The 26,888-nt window shown below is 44.9% G+C and overlaps 1 protein-coding gene across 2 annotated transcripts; it reads left to right on the top strand.

Moving 5' to 3' along the window:
- Window positions 1–22,951: 22,951 nt before the first annotated feature.
- On the top strand, window positions 22,952–26,319 carry LOC125511223 (WAT1-related protein At5g64700). Of its 2 annotated transcripts, XM_048676547.2 has the most exons (8): window positions 22,983–23,011; window positions 23,098–23,148; window positions 23,228–23,290; window positions 24,003–24,119; window positions 25,016–25,256; window positions 25,363–25,521; window positions 25,618–25,766; window positions 25,852–26,319. In XM_048676547.2, the coding sequence occupies exons 1-8, from the start codon at window positions 22,995–22,997 to the stop codon at window positions 26,042–26,044; spliced, it is 990 nt and encodes a 329-aa protein (XP_048532504.2). In that variant the 5' UTR covers window positions 22,983–22,994; the 3' UTR covers window positions 26,045–26,319. The 2 variants fall into 2 exon arrangements, with proteins under 2 accessions (XP_048532503.2, XP_048532504.2); XM_048676546.2 differs by having other exon boundaries at window positions 22,952–23,148.
- The last annotated feature ends 569 nt before the right edge of the window (window positions 26,320–26,888 follow it).

The raw sequence follows: 26,888 nt of genomic DNA, 5'->3' as shown, positions 1-26,888 counted from the left end.
AAAATATATTATTTTGGAGTTTGAAAATTTTAATTTCATTACTTGTTGCGCGCGCAATATTTCGTTGGATTTTAACGTAATACAACTTTATTTTGAAATTATATTTGACCTGACTAGAAATTTCGGATAAAAATATTTCAGATCCCATCAAAATGTGGGAATTTTTTTGAATTCTGTTTTGAGCAGTTGTTTGAAATTATTAATCGTTGTCCTAGCTAGAAGTTGGGATGTACTTTTAACAAATTGTAAATGGGCTGTAGTAAATTCCATTAGAATTAAAAAATGGGTTGTACATTCTTACAAATCGCAAATGGGCTATATGTTATCTGCCAAATCCGAGCTGTGGGCCTACTAAGTCGACGCGTACCAAGGGCTTTGTCAACTTAGTCAATATAAACGATTCTAGCTGCAGTGATCGTACAATGTCCATCCAACGACCGTAGTGCTTCTTCAACCTCTGGTCTTCTTGCTCCAGCCGCCCAAAGCAGCGCCGGTCGTGTCGCGTGCTCCTGCCTCCCGTGGCCGGCTGTGATGCCGCGGAGGCCTCACCGCCCCGTACTACCCCCACCGCTGGCCAGGCCATCCCTCTACTCACCCACACCCCCTATTATTCTGCGGCGATGGCAGCCTCACACCGCAGCTGAACCAGTGAACCCTCGTACTCCTCTCACGCGGGCTTCCACTGCTGTGTCTCCCCCGGCTCCGCGTCATCCCCTTCCTAGGCCTCGCCGTCATCCAGACCACCGCCCTGGTGCTCTCGGCGCGGCGTGGTCAACATGGTCAACGACCGACTTCCATCGGAAGAGTACTGTACGTGGAGAGGCTGACAGTTGGGTCCAGGCGGCCGCAAGGAAGTGCCTCCTTATTACGCGCAAAATAATTATTCCTCCACCTGACAGCAGGGACCCACCGGATGGGCCACCTTATTTCGCGAAAAAAATGTTTCCCCCCTGACTGCTGGGACCCACCGGACGGGTCAGCGTATTTCGCGAAAAAAATGTTCCCCCCGCTGTCAGCTCGGACCCACCGGAAGTGCCTCCTTATTACGCACAAAAATATGAATACTCCCCCTGCAAGCTAGGACCCACCATGGTGGTGTTGGGTAATGTAGTAATTTCAAAAAATTTCCTACGCACACGCAAGATCATGTCATGCATAGCAACGAGAGGGGGAGTATGATCTACATACCTAGTAGATCGACAACGGAAGCGTTTGGTTGATGTAGTCGTACGTCTTCACGATCCGACCGATCAAGCACTGAAACTACGGCACCTCCGAGTTCTAGAACACGTTCAGCTCGATGACGATCCCCGGACTCCGATCCAGCAAAGTGTCGGGGAAGAGTTCTGTCAGCACGACGGCGTGGTGACGATCTTGACGTACTACTGCTGCAGGGCTTCGCCTAAGCACCGCTACAATATTATCGAGGACTATGGTGGCTGGGGGCGCCGCACACGGCTAAGGAATAGATCACGTGGATCAACTTGTGTGTCTCTAGGGTGCCTCTGCCTCAGTATATAAAGGACCAAAGGGGGGAGGCTGTCCGGCCACATAGGGCGCGCCAGGAGAGTCCTACTCCCTCTGGGAGTAGGATTCCCCCCCCAATCCTAGTTGGAATAGGACTTGTGGAGGGGGGAAAAGAGAGAGAGGGGCCGGCCCCCTCTCCTTGTCCAATTCGGACCAAGGGAGGGGAGGGGCGTGCGGCCCATGTAGGGCTGCCTCTTCTCTTTTCCACTAAGGCCCATCATGGCCCATTTAGCTCCCGGGGGGTTCCGGTAACCTCCCGGTACTCCGGTAAAATCCCGATTTCACCCGGAACACTTCCGGTATCCAAACATAGGCTTCCAATATATCAATCTTTATGTCTCGACCATTTCGATACTCCTCGTCATGTCCGTGATCACATCCGGGACTCCGAACAACCTTCGGTACATCAAAATGCATAAACTCATAATATAACAGTCATCGTAACCTTAAGCGTGCGGACCCTACGGGTTCGAGAACAATGCAGACATGACCGAGACATGTCTCCGGTCAATAACCAATAGCGGGACCTGGATGCCCATATTGGCTCCTACATATTCTACGAAGATCTTTATCGGTCAGACCGCATAACAACATATGTTGTTCCCTTTGTCATCGGTATGTTACTTGCTCGAGATTCGATCGTCGGTATTCCAATACCTAGTTCAACCTCGTTACCGGCAAGTCTCTTTACTCGTTCTGTAATACATCATCCCGCAACTAACTCATTTAGTTGCAATGCTTGCAAGGCTTAAGTGATGTGCATTACCGAGAGGGCCCAGAGATACCTCTCCGACAATCGGAGTGACAAATCCTAATCTCGAAATACGCCAACCCAACATGTACCTTTGGAGACACCTGTAGAGCACCTTTATAATCACCCTTTACGTTGTGACGTTTGGTAGCACACAAAGTGTTCCTCCGGCAAACGGGAGTTGCATAATCTCATAGTCATAGGAACATGTATAAGTCATGAAGAAAGCAATAGCAACATACTAAACGATCGGGTGCTAAGCTAATGGAATGGGTCATGTCAATCACATCATTCTCCTAATGATGTGATCCTGTTAATCAAATAACAATTCTTTTGTTTATGATTAGGAAACATAACCATCTTCGATTAACGAGCTAGTCAAGTAGAGGCTTACTAGTGACACTTTGTTTGTCTATGTATTCACACAAGTATTATGTTTCCGGTTAATACAATTCTAGCATGAATAATAAACATTTATCATGATATAAGGAAATAAATAATAACTTTATTATTGCCTCTAGGGCATATTTCCTTCAGTCTCCCACTTGCACTAGAGTCAATAATCTAGTTCACATCGCCATGTGATTTAACAGCAATAGTTCACATCACCATGTGATTAACACCCATAGTTCACATCGATATGTGATCAACACCCAAAGTGTTTACTAGAGTCAGTAATCTAGTTCACATCGCTATGTGATTAACACCCAAAGAGTACTAAGGTGTGATCATGTTTTGTTTGTGAGATGATTTTAGTCAACGGGTCTGTCACATTCAGATCCGTAAGTATTTTGCGAATTTATATGTCAACAATGCTCTGCACGGATCTACTCTAGCTTATTGCTCCCACTTTCAATATGTGTCTAGATCGAGACTTAGAGTCATCCAGATCTGTGTCAAAACTTGCATCGACGTAACTTTTTACGACGAACCTTTTTTGTCACCTCCATAATTGAGAAATATTTCCTTATTCCAGTAAGGATAATTTTGACAGCTGTCCAGTGATCTACTCTTAGATCACTATTGTACTCCCTTGCTTAACACGGTGTAGGGTATACAATAGATTTGGTACACAGCATGGCATACTTTATAGAACCTATGGCTGAGGCATAGGGAATGACTTTCATTCTCTTTCTATCTTCTGCCGTGGTCGGGCTTTGAGTCTTACTCAACTTCACACCTTGTAACACAGGCAAGAAACTTTTTCTTTGACTGTTCCATTTTGACTACTTCAAAATCTTGTCAAGGTATGTACTCATTGAAAAACTTATCAAGCGTCTTGATCTATCTCTATAGATCTTGATACTCAATATGTAAGCAGCTTTACCGAGGTCTTTCTTTGAAAAACTCCTTTCAAACACTCCTTTATGCTTTGCAGAATAATTCTACATTATTTCCGATCAACAATATGTCATACACATATACTTATCAGAAATGATGTAGTGCTCCCACTCACTTTCTTGTAAATACAGGCTTCACCGCAAGTTTGTATAAAACTTATATGCTTTGATCAACTTATCAAAGCGTATATTCCAACTCCGAGATGCTTGCACCAGTCCATAGATGGATCGCTGGAGCTTGCATATTTTGTTAGCACCTTTAGGATTGACAAAACCTTCTAGTTGTATCATATACAACTCTTCTTTAATAAATCTATTAAGGAATGCAGTTTTGTTTATCCATTTGCCAGATTTCATAAAATGCGGCAATTGCTAACATGATTCGGACAGACTTAAGCATAGATACGAGTGAGAAATTCTCATCGTAGTCAACACCTTGAACTTTGTCGAAAACCTTTTGCGACAATTCTAGCTTTGTAGATAGTAACACTACTATCAGCGTTCGTCTTCCTCTTGAAGATCCATTTATTTTCTATGGCTTGACGATCATCAGGCAAATCCATCAAAGTCCATACTTTGTTCTCATACATGGATCATATCTCAGATTTCATGGCCTCAAACCATTTCGCGGAATCTGGGCTCATCATCGCTTCCTCATAGTTCGCAAGTTCGTCATGGTCTAGTAACATGACTTCCAGAACAGGATTACCATACCACTCTGGTGCGGATCTCACTCTGGTTTACCTACGAGATTTGGTAGTAACTTGATCTGAAGTTACATGATCATCATCATTAGCTTCCTCACTAATTGGTGTAGTAGTCACAGGAACAGATTTCTGTGATGAACTACTTTCCAATAAGGGAGCCGGTACAGTTACCTCATCAAGTTTTACTTTCCTCCCACTCACTTATTTCGAGAGAAACTCCTTCTCTAGAAAAACTCCGAATTTAGCAACAAAAGTCTTGCCTTCGGATTTGTGATAGAAGGTGTACCCAACAGTCTCCATTGGGTATCCTATGAAGACATATTTCTCCGATTTGGGTTTGAGCTTATTAGGATGAAACTTTTTCATATAAGCATCACAACCCCAAACTTTAAGAAACGACAACTTTGGTTTCTTGCCAAACCACAGTTCAGATTGTGTCGTCTCAACGGACTTAGATGGTGCCCTTTTAAACGTGAATGCAGCTGTCTTTAATGCATAACCCCAAAACGATAGTGGTAGATCGGTAAGAGACATCATAGATCGCACCATATCTAATAAAGTACGGTTATGATGTTCGGACACACCATTATGCTGTGGTGTTCCAGGTGGCGTCAGTAGTGAAACTATTTCACATTGTTATAACTGAAGACCAAACTCGTAACTCAAATATTTGTCTCCGCGATCAGATCGTAGAAACTTTATTTTCTTGTCACGATGATTTTCCACTTCACTCTGAAATTCTTTTCAAATGTTTCAGACTTATGTTTCATCAAGTAGATATACCCATATCTGCTCAAATCATCTGTGAAGTTCAGAAAATAACGATACTTGCCATGAGCCTTTACACTCATCGGACCGCATACATCAATATGTATTATTTCCAATAATTCAGTTGCTCGCTCCGGAGAATGGAGTCTTAGTCATCTTGCCCATGAGGTATGGTTCGCAAGCATCAAGTGATTCATAATCAAGTGATTCCAAAATCCCATCAGCATGGAGTTTCTTCATGCGCTTTACACCAATATGACCTAAACGGCACTGCTACAAACAAGTTGCACTATCATTATTAACTTTGCATCTTTTGGTTTCAATATTATGATTTATGTGTATTACTATGAACGAGATCCAACGAACTATTTTCATTGGGTGTGTAACCATACAGGGTTTTATTCATGTAAACAGAACAACAATTTATTCTCTTACTTAAATGAATAAACATATTACAATAAACATGATCAAATCATATTCATGCTCAACGCAAACACCAAATAACACTTATTCAGGTTCAACACTAATCCCGAAAGTATAGCGAGTGTGCGATGATGATCATATCAATCTTGGAACCACTTCCAACACACATCGTCACTTCACCCTTAACTAGTCTCTGTTTATTCTGCAACTCCCGTTTCGAGTTACTAATCTTAGCAACTGAACTAGTATCAAATACTGAGGGGTTGCTATAAACACTAGTAAAGTACACATTAATAACATGTATATCAAATATACTTATGTTCACTTTGCCATCCTTCTTATCTGCCAATCACTTGGGGTAGTTCCGCTTCCAGTGACCAGTCCCTTTGCAGTAGAAGCACTTAGTCTCAGGCTTAGGACCAGACTTGGGCTTCTTCACTTGAGCAGCAACTTGCTTGCCGTTCTTCTTGAAGTTCCCCTTCTTCCCTTTGCCCTTTTCTTGAAACTAGTGATCTGGTCAACCATCAACACTTGATGCTCTTACTTGATTTCTACCTTCATCGATTTCATCATCATGAAAAGCTCGGGATTCGTTTTCGTCATCCCTTGCATACTACAGTTCATCACGAAGTTCTACTAACTTGGTGATGGTGACTAGAGAATTCTGTCAATCACTATCTTATCTGGAAGATTAACTCCCACTTGATTCAAGCGATTGTAGTACCCAGACAATCTGAGCACATGCTCACTAGTTGAGCGATTCTCCTCCATCTTTTAGCTATAGAACTTGTTGGAGACTTCATATCTCTCAACTCGGGTATTTGCTTGAAATATTAACTTCAACTCCTGGAACATCTCATATGGTCCATGACGTTCAAAACGTCTTTGAAGTCCCGATTCTAAGCCGTTAAGCATGGTGCACTAGACTATCAAGTAGTCATCATATTTAGCTAGCCAAATGTTCATAACGTCAGCATCTGCTCCTGCAATAGGTCTATCACCTAGCGGTGCATCAAGGACATAATTCCTCTGTGCAGCAATGAGGATAAACCTCAGATCACGGATCCAATCCGCATCATTGCTACTAACATCTTTCAACACAATTTTTCTCTAGGAACATATCAAAATAAACATATGAAAGCAATAACGCGAGCCATTGATCTACAACATAATTTGCAAAATACTACCAGGACTAAGTTCATGATAAATTTAAGTTCAATTAATCATATTACTAAAGAACTCCCACTTAGATAGATATCCCTCCAATCCTCTAAGTGATCACGTGATCCAAATCAACTAAACCATGTCTGATCATCACGTGAGATGGAGAAGTTTCATTGGTGAACATCACTATGTTGATCATATCTACTATATGATTCACGCTCGACCTTTCGGTCTCCGTGTTCCGAGGCCATATCTGTATATGCTTGGCTCATCAAGTATAACCTGAGTATTCCGCGTGTGCAACTGTTTTGCACCCGTTGTATTTGAACGTAGAGCCTATCACACCAGATCATCACGTGGCGTCTCAGCACGAAGAACTTTCGCAATGGTGCATACTCAGGGAGAACACTTCTTGATAATTAGTGAGAGATCATCTTAAAATGCTACCGTCAAACTAAGCAAAAATAATATGTATAAAAGATAAACATCATATGCAATCAAAATATGTGACATGATATGGCCATCATCATCTTGCTTCTTTGATCTCCATCTCCAAAGTACTGTCATGATCTCTATCATCACCGGCATGACACCATGATCTCCATCATCTTGATCTATATCAATGTGTCGTCACATGGTCGTCTCGCCAACTATTGCTCTTGCAACTATTGCTATCGCATAGCGATAAAGTAAAGCAAATATTTGGCGCTTGCATCTTATGCAATAAAGAGACAACCATAAGGCTTTTGCAAGTTGCCGATAACTTTAACAAAACATGATCATCTCATACAACAACTTATATCTCATCACGTTTTGACCATATCACATCACAACATACCCTGCAAAAACAAGTTAGACGTCCTCTACTTTGTTGTTGCAAGTTTTACGTGGCTCCTACGGGCTTAAGCAAGAACCAATCTTACCTACGCATCAAAACCACAACGATAGTTTGTCAAGTTGGTGCTGTTTTAACCTTCGCAAGGACCGGGCGTAGCCACACTCGGTTCAACTAAAGTTGGAGAAACTGTCACCCGCTAGCCACCTTTGTGCAAAGCACGTCGGGAGAACCGGTCTTGCGTAAGCGTACGCGTAATGTCGGTCCGGGCCGCTTCATCCAACAATACCGCCGAACCAAAGTATGACATGCTGGTAAGCAGTATGACTTATATCGCCCACAACTCACTTGTGTTCTACTCGTGCATATAACATCAACACATAAAACCTAGGCTCGGATGCCACTGTTGGGTAACGTAGTAATTTCAAAAAAATTCCTACGCACACGCAAGATCATGTGATGCATAGCAACGAGAGGGGGAGTATGATCTACATACCTAGTAGATCGACAACGGAAGCGTTTGGTTGATGTAGTCGTACGTCTTCACGATCCGACCGATCAAGCACCGAAACTACGGCACCTCCGAGTTCTAGCACACGTTCAGCTCGATGACGATCCCCGGACTCCGATCCAGCAAAGTGTCGGGGAAGAGTTCTATCAGCATGACGGAGTGGTGACGATCTTGACGTACTACTGCTACAGGGCTTCGCCTAAGCACCGCTACAATATTATCGAGGACTATGGTGGCTAGGGGCACCGCACACGGCTAAGGAATAGATCACGTGGATCAACTTGTGTGTCTCTAGGGTGCCTCTGCCTTAGTATATAAAGGACCAAAGGGGGAGGCTGGCCGGCCACATAGGGCGCGCCAGGAGAGTCCTACTCCCTTTGGGAGTAGGATTCCCCCCCCCCCAATCCTAGTTGGAATAGGACTTATGGAGGGGGGAAAAGAGAGAGAGGGGCCGGCCCCGTCTCCTTGTCCAATTCGGACCAAGGGAGGGGAGGGGCGCGCGGCCCATGTAGGGCTGCCTCTTCTCTTTTCCACTAAGGCCCATCATGGCCCATTTAGCTCCCGGGGGGTTCCGGTAACCTCCCGGTACTCCGGTAAAATCCTGATTTCACCCGAAACACTTCCGGTATCCAAACATAGGCTTCCAATATATCAATCTTTATGTCTCGACCATTTCGAGACTCCTCGTCATGTCCGTGATCACATCTGGGACTCCGAACAACCTTCGGTACATCAAAATGCATAAACTCATAATATAACAGTCATCGTAACCTTAAGCGTGCGGACCCTACGGGTTCGAGAACAATGCAGACATGACCGAGACATGTCTCCGGTCAATAACCAATAGCGGGACCTGGATGCCCATATTGTCTCCTACATATTCTACGAAGATCTTTATCGGTCAGACCACATAACAACATACGTTGTTCCCTTTGTCATCGGTATGTTACTTGCCCGAGATTCGATCGTCGGTATTCCAATACCTAGTTCAACCTCGTTACTGGCAAGTCTCTTTACTCGTTCTGTAATACATCATCCCGCAACTAACTAATTTAGTAGCAATGCTTGCAAGGCTTAAGTGATGTGCATTAGCGAGAGGGCCCAGAGATACCTCTCCGACAATCGGAGTGACAAATCCTAATCTTGAAATACGCCAACCCAACATGTACCTTTGGAGACACCTGTAGATCACCTTTATAATCACCCATTTACGTTGTGACGTTTGGTAGCACACAAAGTGTTCCTCCGGCAAACGGGAGTTGCATAATCTCATAGTCATAGGAACATGTATAAGTCATGAAGAAAGCAATAGCAACATACTAAACGATCGGGTGCTAAGCTAATGGAATGGGTCATGTCAATCACATCATTCTCCTAATGATGTGATCCTGTTAATCAAATAACAACTCTTTTGTTTATGGTTAGGAAACATAACCATCTTCGATTAACGAGCTAGTCAAGTAGAGGCTTACTAGTGACACTTTGTTTGTCTATGTATTCACACAAGTATTATGTTTCCGGTTAATACAATTCTAGCATGAATAATAAACATTTATCATGATATAAGGAAATAAATAGTAACTTTATTATTGCCTCTAGGGCATATTTCCTTCAGGTGGCAGGCTGACTTGTGGGCCTAGTAAGTTGACTGGGACGGGGGCCTTTGTCAACTTTAGTCAATATGAACGATTCTAGCTCCAGTGACCGTACGATGTCCATCCAGCGGCCGTAGTGCTTCTTCAACCTCTGGTCTTCTTGCTCCAGCCACCCAAAGCAGCGCCGGTCGTGCTGCATGCTCCTGCCTCCCGTGGTCGGCTGTGCTTTCGCGGAGGCCTTATCGCCCCTACTATTCTCACCGCTGGCCAGGCCCTGCGGCGACGGCAGCCTCACACTGCAGCCGAACCAGTGAACCCTCGTACTCCTCTCCGCGCGGGCTTCCACTATCGCGTCTTCCCCGGCTCCCCGTCATCCCCTTCCTAGGCCTCGCCGTCGTCCACCGCCCTGGTGCTCTCGATGCGGCGTGGTCAACATGGTCAAGGAACGACTTCCATCGGATGTGGACTGTACGTGGAGAGGCTGACAGCTGGGTCCACGACCGCAGCAAGGAAGTGCCTCCTTATTACACGGAAAATAATGATTCCTCCACCTAACAGCTAGGACCCACCGGACGGGCCACTGTATTTCGTGAAAAAAACATTTCCCCCTGACTGCTGGGACCCACCAGCTACATCTTCGCACACAAGGAAGTGCGTCCGGGCAAAAAAAAATGATTCGCCCCCCCTGACTGCTGGGACCCACCAGCTACATCTTCGCAGGCAAGGAAGTGCCTGATAGTCGGGACCCACCTGGTCGAAGAGTACGTAGCATTGTCATTCTGGTCGCGAACGTGTACGTACATATATACTGGTGGATGTAGAGGCGCGCACGTGTTGTAGTAGAGGCGCGTACGTGTCGTAGTAGAGGCGTGCACGTAGCATGTACACGTACGTACAGTGGCCAGGGTGCAAGAAAGAAAATACGGCCACGTATGTGTACATACGGGCGGGGTCTCGAACGCCTACTCGCGCATACGTACGGCCAGGGCTCATGTACATGGCTGGGTCAGAACGGAGAAACATCGTCGTCATCGTGTTCATGGGGAGGCAACGGAATGTGTCGTGTTCATGGGGAGGCAACGGAATGCGTCATGTTCATCGGGAGGCAAAGGAGCGCGTGGGAGCCAACCAGCTGGGTCGGAACGGAATGTGTGGTCATGTTCATCGGGAGGGCTTGGACGAAATAGGCGATGGAAACGAGGCCTGGCGTACCGCACAACGGAGGAAACGGACCTCCTACGTTCGGAACGGGGTCCTGTTGATCGGGAGGGGTCTGGCGTACCGCAAAACGGAGGAAACGGACCTCCTACGGTCGAAACAGGGGTCCTGTTAATCGGGAGGGGTGTGGCGTACCGCAAAACGGATGAAACGGACCTCCTATAGTCGAAACGGGGGTCCTGTTCATCGGGAGGGGTGTGGCGTACCGCAAAACAGACGAAACGAACTTGTGTTGGAGCGCTATGGTCGAAACGGGGGTCCTGTTCATCGGGAGGGGTCTGGCGTACCGCAAAATGGGACTCCACGGGATACTGTTCATCTCCACTGTCGACCTCCTCCAGCCTCCACGGGCTACCGTCGACCTCCTCCAGCCTCCATGGGCTCCTGTTCATCCAGCCTCCACCGCGCGCTACTCCACCGGCTACTGTTCAACCACCCCTCCATGGGCACCCCTCCACCATCTACTGTTCATCCAGCCCCCCACACCACGGGGTCCTGTTCAACCACCCCTCCACGGGCACCCCTCCACCGTCTACTGTTCATCCAGCCCTCCACCACACCATGGGGTCCTGTTAATCCAGAGGCAATGCCATTGCTCACTGTTCATCCAACCCCCCCCCCCCCCCCGCAACGCTCACTGTTCATCCCAGAGGCAGCATCGATCGGCTTCAGTTAGCAGCAGTAGCGAAGGAATCGCTCGATCGAGTTCAGTTAACAGCCATCGATCGATCGCTCGGGTTCAGTAACGCGTAGCCTGCAGTGCAATCGCTCGGGTTCAGTTAGAGCCCAACGCATCACTCGGGTTCAGTTAGATCCAACGCCTCGCACACACGCGCGTACGTGTACGAGAGAAACGCGCATCGCTCGGCCCCCGACCTCCCACCGTAACCGGGAACTCCCCGAGATTTTCCTCCCCCTCGCTTCAACCACGGTTTTTCCGTCATGGACGGCCCAAAGAATGTCATGCAGCTGCGTCTCCGGCCCGCCCAGGACGAAAAGCCCATTTTCTGTCATGATTTTTTTTCATAGAAGTAGGAGCCCACTACATCTATGATGATACCGAGTTTTGTCACAATTATCGTCATAGAAGTGTCATATGTATGACAGAAAAAAAATCGTTTGGCCCAAAATGTCACGGACAATGTTGGGGATGTCGCTTATCAGGAACTTATCGGTTGATCCATGATAAGGGGTAAATCGGCCATTTTATCGGCATATCGACCGATTTATCGCCATATCGGCTGAGTTATCGGCCGATTTACCTTATTGGTCTGACAGCGCTAAGCGATAAATCGGTCGATTTATCGGCATATCGGAAGATATCTTGAACAGTGGTCATGGATGTGTCTTTTTTTGTAGTGAATGAATCCATTACAAGAGAGTAGAGGGGGAGAAGAAACATAAGATCCAACTATAATAGCAAAGCTCGCGATACATCAAGATCGTACCACCTCAAGAACACGAGAGAGAGAGAGAGAGAGATCAAACACATAGCTACTGGTACATACCCTCAGCCCCGAGGGAGAACTACTCCCTCCTCGTCATGGAGAGCACCGGAATGATGAAGATGACCACCGGAGAGGGATTACCCCCTCTGGCAGGGTGCCGGAACAGGTCTAGATTGGTTTTCAGTGGCTACGGGCGGCGGAACTCTCGGTCTATTGTGCTCCCGGATGTTTTTAGGGTATATGGAGATATATAGGCGGAAGAAATACGTCAGGGGGGCCACAAGGGGTCCACGAGGGTAGAGGGCGTGCCCAGGGGGGTGGGCGCGCCCCCTGCCTCGTGGCTTCCTCGTAGATCCCGTGACGTGCACTCCAAGTCTTCTTGGCTTCTTCTGATCCAAAAATAAGTTCCGTGAAGTTTCAGGTCAATTGGACTCCGTTTGGTTTTCCTTTTCTGCGATATTCTAAAACAAGGTAAAAACAGAAACTGGCACTAGGCTCTGGGTTAATAGGTTAGTCCCAAAAATGATATAAAAGTGTATAATAAAGCCCATAAACATCCAAAACAGTAGATAATATAGCATGGAACAATCAAAAATTATACATACGTTGGAGACGTATCATTAGGGCTGCCATTGTTCTCGGCTTTTCTTGGCGAAGGTGTCTGGCGAGCCATTCGTCTTGGACGCTGTGTTTAAAAGCTGCTAAGGCTTCGGCGTCCGGACAATCGACGATTTGGTTCTTCTTGGTGAGGAACCTGTTCCAAAGCTTTCGGGCGGACTCTCCGGACTGTTGGATTATATGACTTAAATCATCTGCATCCGGAGGTCGGACATAAGTCCCTTGAAAATTAGCCCGAAAAGCGTCCTCGAGCTCCTCCCAACTTCCAATTGAGTTTTCGGGGAGGCTTTTCAGCCAGTGCCGAGCTGGCCCTTTGAGCTTGAGGGGAAAGTATTTAATGGTATGGAGATCGTCTCCATGAGCCATATGAATATGGAGGATAAAGTCCGCTATCCAGACTCCAGGGTCTGTGGTCCCGTCGTACGCCTCTATGTTCACCGGTTTGAATCCCTCTGGGAATTCATGATCCAGCACCTCATCAGTGAAACATAAGGGGTGTGCGGCACCCCTGTATAGGGATGTGCCATGGTGTTCAGACGGTTGTAGTATTCGGTGTTGGTTTTGTACCGGAGCGCGCTTCCTAGATCCATACATGGATCTGGTTGCGCCGGATTTTTGGCGCAAGTTCTCACGTAGACTGTGTGTTGACTTATGCGCGACTTTGTTAGCCGCTCTATCAAGTTCACAAGGTGGTGGATCCGGCCGGTTGGCCGTATCATTCTTCGGCTGTATGGGCTCTAATGCCTCATCGTCGAATTCCGGTAATAGCTTGCGCTTTGGATAGCTATTTTTGTGGTAACTTCCACCATACTTTGTTACTTTGTTCCACCTGCTGTTGAGCGTATCTTGTGCGACCTTAAGCCTTTGCTTCTGTTTCTTCAGGCTCCTCACTGTGGCAATAAGCTTTCTGCGGAGGTTCTCTTGCTCCAAGTGCGTTTCCGGGATGATGTGTGCATCTTCGTCCGGACTGTTTTCTTCCCCATACGGGGTTTGATGAGGCTTATCCTTGGCGTCGTCGTGTTCGGACGTCGGATCCGTACTATGTTTGCAGTTTGCATCTTGATCGTGCTCTGCCACCGGGGTGGTGCAGTCTTTGTTTCTTCTAGAGTCAACTGGACTGTTATTTCCTCTTGCGATGTTATCGTTGTTTTTGCTATGGCGGGACTTAGAGCGGCGCCGCTGACGTCGGCACTTGGGTTGCTTGGACGGGGAATCCTCCGCTATCTCTTTGCCATTGCCCTCTCTGGGTGTATCCACCATGTATACGTCATGTGATGAAGTGGTGGTCCGGCGCCCTGTGGGTGGTGGTTCCTGTTCGTCTCCTGCATCGTCTTCCATACCATCAATGTCTTCGTAGTCAAAGTCGAGCATGTCGGTTAAGTCGTCGACAGTGGCTACTAAGTGGGCGGTGGGTGGGCAGCGAATTTCTTCGTCGTCCACATCCCATTCTAGTCGGACATAGTTCGGCCAAGGTTCTCCTGACAGGGAGAGAGACCTTAATGAATTTAGCACATCTCCGAAAGGTGAGTGCTGAAAGATATCCGCGGAGGTGAACTCCATGATCGGCGCCCCATCAGATTCGACGGGCACGGATGTAGGCAGCTCGGAGTCCGTGGCTGGAGGTAAATCCAGTGGTTCGGCGACGCGGCTCTCGAAAGGGGTGAAGTCAGTATCTGGCTCCATCGCCACTGAGAGTGCGGCCTCCATGGCGGAGTCTATCCCTCCGCTCTCGGATGGCGCGATTTGCTCCGGATTAACGACCGGAGTGGTTGCGGATGCGATCTCCCGAACACTGTCCGATGGCAGAGTTACGTCATGCTCGTCATGACTGTGCGGCGTACCCGACATGGGCTCGAATCCGTCGAAGATCAAGTCTCCGAGGATGTCGGCGGTGTAGTTTAAGTTTCCGAACCTGACCTGTTGGCCAGGGGCGTAGCTCTCGATCTGCTCTAGATGGCCAAGCGAATTGGCCCGCAATGCGAAGCCGCCGAATACGAAGATCTGTCCGGGGGGACCTCACCCTGGACCGCATCGCTAGCGATGATCGAAGGAGCCATCCAGCCTTATGGTGACGACACAATGGAACTCTCAATGAAAGCACCAATGTCGGTGTCAAAACCGGCGGATCTCGGGTAGGGGGTCCCGAACTGTGCGTCTAAGGCGGATGGTAACAGGAGGCAGGGGACACGATGTTTACCCAGGTTCGGGGCCTCTTGATGGAGGTAATACCCTATGTCCTGCTTGATTGTTCTTGATAATATGAGTGTTACAAGAGTTGATCTACCACGAGATCAGAGAGGCTAAACCCTAGAAGCTAGCCTATGGTATGATTGTCTGTTGTCCTACGGACTAAAACCCTCCGGTTTATGTAGACACCGGAGGGGGCTAGGGTTACACAAGGTCGGTTACAAAGGAGGAGATATACATATCCGTATTGCCTAGCTTGCCTTCCACGCCAAGTAGAGTCCCATCCGGACACGGGACGAAGTCTTCAATCTTGTATCTTCATAGTCCAACAGTCCGGCCAAAGGATATAGTCCGGCTGTCCGGAGACCCCCTAATCCAGGACTCCCTCACCAGGGTCCCTGGCATCTGGGTCCAGACGCCAGGAACCCTAGCGTCTAGTCCTGGAGTCCAAGAAGGACTCTTGCCTTTCGGGTGAAACCGACTTTATGGAGGCTTTTACTCCAAGTTTTGACCTCAAGGCTCAATATATAAATAGAGGGGTAGGGCTAGCACCCAAGACACATCAAGAAACACCAAGCCGTGTGCCGACAACCCCGTCCCCTCTAGTTTATCCTCCTTCATAGTTTTCGTAGTGCTTAGGCGAAACCCTGCGGAGATTGTTCTTCACCAACACCGTCACCACGCCATCGTGCTGCCGGAACTCATCTACTACTTCGCCCCTCTTGCTGGATCGAGAAGAGGACGTCATCGAGCCGAACGTGTGCAGAACTCGGAGGTGTCGTGCTTTCGGTACTTGGATCGGTCGGATTGTGAAGACGTACGACTACATCAACCGCGTTGATATAACGCTTCCGTGAACGGTCTACGAGGGTATGTATACAACACTCTCCCCTCTCGTTGCTATGCATGACCATGATCCTGCGTGTGCGTAGGAAATTTTATGAAATTACTATGTTCCCCAACAATTTTACCCACAGGTACGGGTACCCGCGGGTACCATACCCGTATGGGCAAGGTATGGGCACACTTTTATACCCATGGGTAGTACCCATACCCTACCCGTTGAGTCATGGGTAGGGTACGAGTATAATATTGTACCCGCGGGTATACCCATACCTTGCCCGCTTGTGAACTAATGTTAAGTTTTCGTCAATTAATCATTAATTTTTCATGTGACTTTTCTACTCCTATTGACTTATGACTATGTTGTACTCATCTACCTGTTATTGAGCTAAAATAATTTCTTTATGTCAAATGTGTTATCAATGAGTGTAAAAATGTAAACAACCCATGTGCTATTTGTTCTACCCGATGGGTACCCAACGGGTACGGGTACCCGTCGGGTATGGGTATGGGTATGGGTAAAGTTTCATACCCATGGGTACGGGTATGGGTAGAATTTTGTACCCACTGACTATACGGGTATGGGTATGGTATTGCTCTACCCTGCCCATACCCTACCCATTGCCATCCTTATCAAGGACCGGCTCTGGAGCAAGGTTCAAGGTTGGATTGAGCGTACTATGTCCTCGGCTGGCAAGGAAGTTCTTGTCAAATCTGTTGCACAGGCTGTTCCAGTGTTCTCCATGTCATGTTTCAAGCTACCTAGAGGCCTTTGCGAACATTTGAACATGCTCATTCGGAAGTTTTGGTGGGGCGCAAAGGATGGAAAACGTAAGCCACATTGGGTCTCCTGGAAAACGATGACACAACCCAAGGGAATGGGAGGACTCGGTTTCAAAGATTTCGAACTCTTCAACTTGTCCATGCTCGCCAGGCAGGCGTGGCGCTTGCTGAAAGACCTAGAGTCGCTGAGTGCACGAGTGTTGAAAAGTGTGTACTTCCTGTCATTATAGAGGGAAGGGATGAATTGGGAAGCCATCCAAGCCAGGTATGGCAGGCCATTATAGAGGGAAGGGATGTTGTGAAGCAAGGCTTGATAAAGAGAATTGGGAATGGAGCAGATACAAACATATGGACCGAGAACTGGTTACCCATAGAGGAGATGATGCGTCCCTATGGGAGTATCTCGCCAAACCCACCAACATATGTGTCGGAGCTCATAACTACTGTGACCGCCTCGTGGAATAGACAGCTTGTCCAACAAACGTTTATGCCCATGGATGCTACAGTTATACTTGGTATGCCGATATGCACCCGAAACATCACAGATTTTTGGGCATGGTTTCATGAGAAAAACGGTACTTTCACTGTTAAATCAGCATATAAGATGCTAGTAGCTACCAGAAACAGGAGAGAAGCGTGGTTGGAAGAGGTACCGGGGCCTTCCAGCTCTAGGGCCGAAGAAGGGGCCTGGAAAACGTTGTGGAAATCGGAAGTGCCGGGCAAGGTACGGATGTTTCTATGGAGATTATCAAAGCACTCGCTTCCGACAAATGACGTCCGTGCCCATCGCCATATGACTGACTCGCCGCAGTGCGGGTTATGTGGAGTTCGGGATTCCTGGCGCCATTCTCTGATCGAGTGCACCTCCTCTAGGAGCATGTGGGCTCTTATTGATGAAGAGATCACGCATAAAATAATAGCTACATCGGAGCCATCAGCAAAGCAATGGTTGTTTACGTTGATTGAGCTGTTATCACGTGATGATTTTGCAATGGTATCGGTGACATTATGGTCTATATGGCACGCGAGGCGCAAGGCAATACACGAAGCTATTTTTCAGACCCCTCATGCGACCCATGATTTCATCACACGGTATATGGCTGAGCTCGGCATAGTGAAGGAAAAGATGCAGCAAACTATTGTGAGGGGTGTCACCACAACAAAGGCACACACACAACCTCGGAAGCCACCGCCAGGGTATTTCAAAATACATGTGGACGGCGAAGTTCTAGGCACCAGAGGAGGTTCGGCGGCAGCTATATGCAGAGATGAACATGGAAACTATATGGGTAGCTCATCACTTGTTGTGCAAGGAATTACAGATCCACCAACTCTAGAAGCAATGGTGTGTCGAGAAGCTCTGGCTCTAGCGGAAGATCTGGGAATCCAAAGCTTGGTAGTGGCCTCCGACTGCCAACAAGTGGTCTCGGACATCAACGGAAGAGCAAGGGGGACATATGGAGCAATTATCAGAGAGATAAACCTTAGATCATCGCCTTTTCTTTGTACTTTTGTTTTTGAGAGTCGTGCTGTCAATGTAGAAGCACACCGTCTAGCCAAGTTTTCTTTTTCGAGAGGACCGGGACGCCATGTTTGGCTTGGTGCACCTCATGACCTCAGATGTATCCCACACCATGTGGACTTTCATGAATAAACTTGGTTTTCACCCCTCAAAAAAAGGCATCCTCTCAAGAGTTATCAAAAAAAGGCATCCTCTCAAGATTTCTCCACCACACTGCGTGCGTTCTCCCCGAGGAGGCGGCGCGCGCCGTCGACTTCATTACTCGTTGTTCGGTGGTTCTCCTTCACGTGTGTTGTCAGCTTCGTCCCTTGCGGTTCGACCGCTTCGACCCTTCTGTTTGGCATAGCAGATTGGCCTAGGAAGTTGTGCAGGTGTACAATCCGTCCACGGAGAAGAAATTGTTGATGCATAGATCGATTCTTCCTATTCTGAAGGAACTCTCATGCATCCCCACAAATCTCAGCCTCCGTAGGTAAACACCTCGCGAACCCTTTGGTTCGATTGGTGAGGAATCGTGTATGCGTAAGCGACTGGTTCATGCCCTGGTTTTGCAGTCTGCGGAGATGGAATCTTGCTCCATTCGATGTTTTTTTCCCTTGTGAGTCCCATGCTTCTATTTCTTCCCTTGGGTCGTATTCCTGTTGAGAATATACACCACCAGAAAGGGATAATTTCACCGATTCAAAATTGGAATGGAAAATTGTTGTCCTGATAAGAATAGATGCTTGACACAATCATTTTCTTATGTTTAGTTAAAACATATGCTTATTGGAATTTTCTGCTAGTAAGAGTAAATCCATCAATGGAGTCTTCTCTTTTCATATATTTTTATTGAGTAAAGATGCTTAACCTGGGTACATCTTTTGTTGGTCCCTTTCGAAGTGATGGTACACATGTACATCATTGTTGTTTTATGTCTGGAATTCTTCTGAAAATGATGGTATAACTATGGTTGTGCACATGCAGGATCTTATTGTGTTTTAGGTCACACGCACTGCTATGAGACTTGCATTTTAATTTCTTGTTTTTGGGTACTATTGTCAATATGTCCTTTGTAATTGTCTATGAATAAATAGAGTGAGCAGGAAATTAGTGAAACCAAGTTAATGCAAAGAGGCCCTATTGGTGCAATGTTTACATTCCAAAATGACTTTGTATTCACATAGATGTTAAAGCCAACCTATATATATTATAATTTTGAGACGGGCGTGGCAACGCGCGCCTTCACGGTCTAGTCACGCAAGATAACTAGAGCAGTTACGCACGCCGCCAACAATGGCACCCTTGCCGCTGCACGGTGGTGTTGTCCTCCCCATGACCGCTGCTCTCATTTGGAAAGCATCACATGTGAGTTGAAAACAACACAAATCAAACAAGGATGACAAATTGTATTGATTAATGGAAATATCATATTTTCTCGGCCAAAAGTTCGGGAAAAATCACACAATGTCGCTCATATAAAAAATACGTTTGTTTGGGATATACATATACAAGAGGGCACACCACAGTCGCCGCCGATGCCTATCCCGGTGAAGATTTGTTTTTCTGATAAAGCCCTGTGAAGAATTAGGGCTCCAGAAATGATTAATCATGATTGAGTTGAATAGTTACTCCTCCTATGATAATCACGGCGAATATTATGTTGCAGCCGTGATGTATGCTGAGATGAGAATAAAAATAAATTAAGCAAATACAGCTTTTTGGTTACGTTTTTGCCCCTACGCTTGAGGTACTCCCTAGCTTTTTTAGTTGGTACTCTCTCGTACAAGTGTTAGGAGTACCAATTAAGATCACCTGTTGGATTAGTGAAAATGGATGGCTCATAACCATTTAGGGGTACCGTAAAGGACCTTTGTGTGGGTTGATGGAGTGGGTAGCAAAGTAGTGTCAGGTCCAGTGGTTTGAAGTGAGGGATTTTATTTTTATTTTGGAAAGGGAGGCAAAAGATTTGCCTCATCGATTAATTAAGAAGAAGAGAATTGTCCAGTTAATTAATGAAAAAACGGGCAAAAATGATACAAACCTACCATATATGAACTACACATAGAGCATGCAACCCTATAAGCGCACGATCAGCCACGACCACCAACCACACACTGCTACTCCCTCCGTTCCAAAATAGATGACTCAACTTTTTACTAAAGTTAGTACAAAGTTGGGTCATCTATTTCGGAATGAAGGGAGTACATCGCAAAGAAACCCCCAACCAGAGTAACTCGGCGGAAGACCACGGACACCATCAAATCCATGGAGGCAAGCCAGGCCATAAGGACAACCCAAAAGGCTGATGACCATCCATCATGCAGTCGTGGACGCCTTTCCTATGACGTCACACTTCTTACTGAAAAAGGCTTTTACCTCGTTTTATATATATTAAAGCAAACCACCAAAGTCAAGCAGCATACAAGAATCCAGAACTAGTCCTCTCCAACGTGCGAGCAAGCATATGGACAAATACAATGGTTAGTTGGTGGCTGAGACCAGGTGGTTTCTGGCGTCACTTGTCAAGTCTTTGGCAAGGATGGCTCATGGTTGATGAGCGATTCTACTGGATTGACATGAGTCCTTATGGCTGGCGATGATGACTACTAGATGCGAAATGGTATGGGCTGTCCGGTCACAAAGCAACATCACATTTTTTTTTCACATTCCATTTTCTATTAGCAAAAGAAGTTCTAGCATTCTCTTTTTGTTTGTCAATTTGTGGAGCTCCGAATAAGCTTTGCGTAACTTAGGAGCTAAGCTTTACAAAGGAGAACCCGAACCACTAGATTACTAGCTTTACTTATCTCAATTTATATCATTGTATAATCTCCGCATCAAGATGACTTTAACATCAATAATAAGATAAAATAAATTAACATTGAGGGAATAAAATATAGCCCTCTTATAAATGTACCTGAAATTTCATAATATCACATAAGAACTATGGTAGTTACTGGTTGTTTGCTAATATCCTTTATATTCCTGACTTACTAATAATAATTAAATGAGCAGCATAACATTAGTATATTAACTAGTAAGCAAAAATGTGTCCATTAGTGTGCTAGGACATACCACGTCCTTCTTTTGTTTAGTTATAATTGTATGATTTGAGTTATATTGACAAATTTGCTTCTAAATCATGTCTAAATTGACGGATGATGATTGGTTGTTTCCTCCATTTATTTTTCTTGATCTGTTGAAATTAGTGAGATTGTAAGCAGCAAGGTCCATTTAAGCACCAATCATTGCCCACTGGTTTTGGATTTATGGCGCAGGCTAATATTCATCATAAAAACCAAATCAGTTTCACCATCAAATATATTTTCATACTATATATATATACATTTGATGTTGTACATATTAATGTATTTTTCTATAAACTTGCCTAAACCTTTAATTAATTTGGAACAGAGGGAAATGCATGCAAGCGCTATTCTGGATTTAGTGCCGTTTAGAAGGCAATGTACACTAACACAACTTCTTCTCCTATAACCATTTTACTCTTTGTCCATAGCTGCTGCCCTTTTCTTCTCCACATCATGTGTCACTTCTGCCATTGATCCCTCTACCCTTCATAAAGATGCAGTTGTTTATGCTGCCCTTTTCTTTTTCCACATCATGCATGTGTCACTTTTGCCACGTATCCCTCCACCCTTCCATAAAGATGCATTTGTTAACTGCGGCCACTAAAAGGCCTCTTTCAAATGGAATAATGTCTAGGGAAATATATAGTCCGAATTGACCCACTGAGCATTAGTCACCAAGTACTATTTTTTTTGTAGAGAATGTCCAGAAAGCATCTGAGTCACCAAGTTGGAAATATTGAAACCGTTTTTTTTCCTTTAGAAATATACATATGCTTTAGTTCCCCACGCAGTGCACATTCCACGCCATCTTGTTGTCATACCCATGCATGTTGTGCATGGCCAGGTCCCAGGGCTGCCTGGTTGATCGTATGGTGAGCATGTCGTCGCGCACTGGGAGCGCCGGGGATGTTCACTCCCGAAGATTCCAGTTACTTCAATATGAGGTACAATATTTCAAATCTTTTATCCAAGGTAAATGATGGTTGAAGTATGACCGTTTTTTATGTTGTTAAATATACACGAGAAGTTATCATGTAATTCTTGACACCTTGACCGGGAAGTGAAGCACTTCGAAGTTCCTACCTCCTTTTCTGTAGTAAGATCAACCCTGAAATGAGTAATACTGCCAGTGCACATATCTTTTCATTTGTGCAGTGACAATTTTAAGTGTTGGATGCTTCAAATCTATGCCAATTTGCTGCTGGGTAGATGCATCATGCATTCATACAAGCACCTTGGAACTGATAAAATACCCAGTTTGTTGCAATTATTGTGTCTTGCACAGTGTAAAATTTTGATGTGTTGCGAAGTACTCCCTCCGTACCAAAATAAGTGTCTCAACTTTAGTATAAACTAGTACAAAGTTAAGACACTTATTTTGGGACGGAGGGAGTAAGATGTAACCAATTAACTTGTTAGACCTAAAAACTGTTGCTGCAATTTTTTAACCTCGATTAAAGCAAGCGACTAATGTGGCCTCCACATAGTGAAACATACGTAAGATAATATTTCCTTAAGTGGATACCTATGAGTCCTATCTGAACAAACCTTATGACAGCGAAGGTTTGATGAGGTGTCCTGACAGTGAAGGTTTGATGACGAGCCTCGATGGACAAGTAGTAGTATTTAAGCAATCGTCTTTGAAGTTCTAACAAACGAGAGTAATGGGGAAGACATCACCTTATGCTGTTTCATTTCTCGTAAGGTTTATCTATGGGGTTATGCAGATACTCACCAAAGTTGCTTTTAACCAAGGTACAAGTACATATGTTCTTGTTTTCTACAGGCATGTAATAGCTACAATGTTGTTACTGCCCATTGCTTTTGCAACTGAAAGGTATGCAGATTTTTGGCTGCTTCTTTGCCTGGATCTGGATTTCATCTAGGAAGCATGAATTGAGATTTTATTTTTGCAGGAAAACCGCCCCACAACTGTCACACAAAGTCTGTCTGAAGCTATTTGTGCATGCATTATATGGGTAGGAAGTACAATGCAGAAGTGTTGTGTATAGTTAATCATCTTGTTTATCAAATGGCATTGCTAGATAAAAAAATGGGTTTGCAATGATGTATTATTTTCGTAATTTTGTATTTTAGTGGAATGGGTGTATTCATGTGAGGAATTGTGACTTGGTGTTGTTAGACATCTATCTAATACCGTAATTGTTTCATTCTGCTGGTTATCCAAACTTTATATTTTTTTAGAAAAGGAGGTCATCCCCCGGCGTCTACATCGGAGAGATGCATACGGCCAAACTTTATATGTTTGGAGTTCTTTTATGTGCATCCATGTGTACCCTCGTGATATAAAAAAATACTTTATTTTCATTAGGTTCATCCCTCGGCCCTGTTGGTTGCAGTGTAGTATACCCATCACCTTCGTCAATTGCAAGCCAGCCTTTCCGACAGAGAATTTCAGTTATATCATATTTAATCTATATTTCCAATTTTTCCTCTTTGTGGGAAAGTAGCTGTTTAGTTAGGTTAACTGATTTACTTTCAACAGAAATGTTATGCAAAGCTAAGAATTATGTAAATAGTTATTGTGTAAAATCATACCAGTTTTTTTTGCTTACAACTGACACTTGGTATTTCGTAGTTATCTTAACTGTTTCGTTTTCTTTATAAATGTTATACATCTTATTCTGGCAAATATTTTACTAATAATATTCTTTTATCTCGTTTCTCCAGGGTGTCTGCTTCTCTAAACATATCATTCGTTGGCCTCAATTATGCTTCAGCCACTTCTGCTACTGCAGTACAAAATCTCCAACCAGTGTTAACTTTCTTTTTGGCTTTTCTATTGGGGTATGTGTTTTTAATGATGATTGCATTACTTCCTTGAAGGCCAGGCCATTTTTTTTTCCCTTGTGACAATTAAATTTTAAACATGTCATAAATCTGATGTCAGTAAAAATTTATTTAGGATACCCATACGTAAGCAACACGAATATGTTATATACAGAAGAATAGCTTGCATAAACGTCTGATTATGAGAATCAGTGACGGGCATAGTTGAGATTGTAATTTAGAGATGTTTTGCAGCCTAATGAAATGGTTATATTGTGATGTTTATAACTCTTCATGTTAAGATCACAGGAAACAAAAATATTCCTTTTGCTCTAGGAAACTACACAATTGTTCAGAGAAAGAAATATAATAATTAATTCAGTTCTACATGTTGCATCAATAGCAAGATCATCGTAGACCCTACTACCAAACCGAACCTAGCCGGTCCTAAACCAGTCCCAACAGCTTGCGTAACCATTTTTCGGCTGGAAAACTGTAGGGGCCTAGTCAAGCCTAATTGCGATGACTGGACTCAGCTTCTATCAAACTTTAGACAAAGGGTGGAGGTAACACCTTTGAGTGATAACTTTCTCTCTCATTAACTTTGCTTCAATAAAATAATTACAGCGATTTATATTTATTTATAGTGGGAGTGCTAGTCAATTGCTATTACTTATGTTCACGTGAAATCAGTTGTCTAACATGAACCATTAGTTGTTGATTGTTTTTGAGATTGCTAACGAACCATCAGTTGTGTAAACCTACTTCTGTGTAGATGTGAGTGCTTTGATGAACTTGGTGTAGTAACGATAGTGGGAGTGAAAAATAAGTTCGACTTGTTTTGCATACAATGTGAACTTTTATGATCAAACTTCCGTCGATCAGTGAGTGATTTGTCGTGCCACTTATGGTAGAATGGAGTCCTTGAAACTAAAGAGCTTCCATGGGATTGTGAAAGTTTCTGGTATAGTGCTTTGTGCTGCTGGTGTTGCCGTACTAGCGCTATACCAAGGACCTGAGCTCAAATCCATCATCCACCACCCTCTTTTTCATCACACAAGCCGAGTTGATATCCATGCCTCAAGGAGCTGGATATTGGGAATTCTCCTGCAGTCACTTGCGACTCTACTGTTTGCTCTTTGGACAGTGTTTCAGGTATGCATCTTGCTATGTGCGCACGTTAAGGTGTGTGCGCGCACGCGCGCGCATGTTCAGAAGCTAATTTATTCATGCTAAATTTAGCTTGCATGTTGCTTTCTAGGGCCCTTTGCTGGAGGAGTACCCTTCCATGCTGCTTAACATGACCCTTCAGATTGTCTTTGCGACCGTTCAATCTTTTTTCATGGCTCTTGTGATGGAGAGAGATTTTTCAAGATGGAAGCCGAGCCTGGATGTAGGTCTTGTCGAGATCGTCTATTCTGTAAGTATAACAATCCCCTCAACAGAAGCAAATCATGTCGATTGATCAGAAGACTGTTTTTTAATCCTGACATCTGAAAATACTTTTATGTTGTAGGGCGTGGTTGTTTCTGCATTTTCAAATTACCTGCTGATCTGGGTAATTGACAACTGTGGCCCGGTTTTCCTGGCCATGACGGTACCCCTAACTTTCGTCATCACCATCGTTCTGTCACTTCTCATAGGAGAAGCAGTCACCCTTGGAAGGTCCATTGTCGACTTAACGTTTGCTCGCTAGACATAAGAGCTACATCAATCTTTATCTTCTTGAAATTTCTCTTCTGATGAACAGTGTAATAAGCGGCGCGCTGATGGTTGGTGGCCTGTACAATGTTCTCTGGGGGAAGAGGATAGAGCAAGTAACTCTCAGCAAGCAAGGAGGCATCGAAGCAAATGCAGCAAGCTTTGATTTGGAGGAACAAGAAAGCGGCGCACCAGTTCCATTAACGCGAGATTCGATCAAGCAGTGCGAAAGAGAAGACTGACATGTGGCAAGCTTTTTGAGGCTATACATTAAACATGAATGTGTGTCTGCAATTATTTTCAGAATATTTGAACATGTTTTGTCTCCTAATTTAGCTTAGTATGGAGTATCAAGCGGGTATTAGCTTAAGTTTATGTATCTCTGTAGCTCTGCCTATGTATGCATCAGGCCAGGGCGTATGGGTGTGCAGCACATGAGATGGCACAGGGCCCCAATTTCATCTTTGCTATTCTCAATTTACTTCAGGAATGAAATGTAAATTATGCTTTGCGTCTACTTCGGTTGCCCACTTAGTATCCTTTTTGTTTTGTCTTATTCATAGTGTTGTTTCTCCACGGTTCTAAAGATACCAGATCACGCCAAAAGCCTGGCGAAGAGATTGGTTCATTCCACTTTGATATACTCCTATCTACTGACAGTGTGGGTCTGTATTCCTTTCTTTGTTTACACGATTTACCTAAAATTATTTTCTTTGCTCTAAGTTGTCTAAAATTCATTGAATGCGACTATCGTGGTGTTTGTGGTTGCAATTACTGGTTGGACAGTTGCGTTTTCACCACATGGTTGAATCTCTTTTCTTTTCTTTTTTACTATTGCAGACACGATTATTGTTAGAGTTGTATCGAATATTGTGTACAAGGTAGGTCACGGTTGGATTCTGAGTTGTATTGTGTTTAGATAGGATATAGAATCGTGTGCAAGTAGGACACTTGTATTCTAGGCCTCTCTTATATAGCAGGGGTAGACACACAATGTAATCTATGCCAACGTAATAGCATCGGAACGCAGGGCAAGCCGGCGGCATCTGGCGGCGTCCAAGGCAACCGGGTGCAGTATTGGAGCGG

Source organism: Triticum urartu, chromosome 5A, assembly GCF_056163025.1.
Source record: "Triticum urartu cultivar PI428250 chromosome 5A, HENAU_Tu73, whole genome shotgun sequence".
Taxonomy (NCBI): domain Eukaryota; kingdom Viridiplantae; phylum Streptophyta; class Magnoliopsida; order Poales; family Poaceae; genus Triticum; species Triticum urartu.
The sequence above is the reverse complement of the archived record's forward strand: the minus strand, read 5'-3'. Positions and strand labels throughout refer to the sequence as shown.

Bases quoted from the DNA above. Each gene is read 5' to 3' on its own strand.
- LOC125511223 (XM_048676546.2), top strand. From the start codon at position 22,976: ATGGGGAAGACATCACCTTATGCTGTTTCATTTCTCGTAAGGTTTATC. The intron at 24,120-25,015 runs GTATGTGTTTTT...CACTTATGGTAG, and splicing joins TTTTTGGCTTTTCTATTGGG to AATGGAGTCCTTGAAACTAA. The intron at 25,522-25,617 runs GTAAGTATAACA...TTTATGTTGTAG, and splicing joins TTGTCGAGATCGTCTATTCT to GGCGTGGTTGTTTCTGCATT.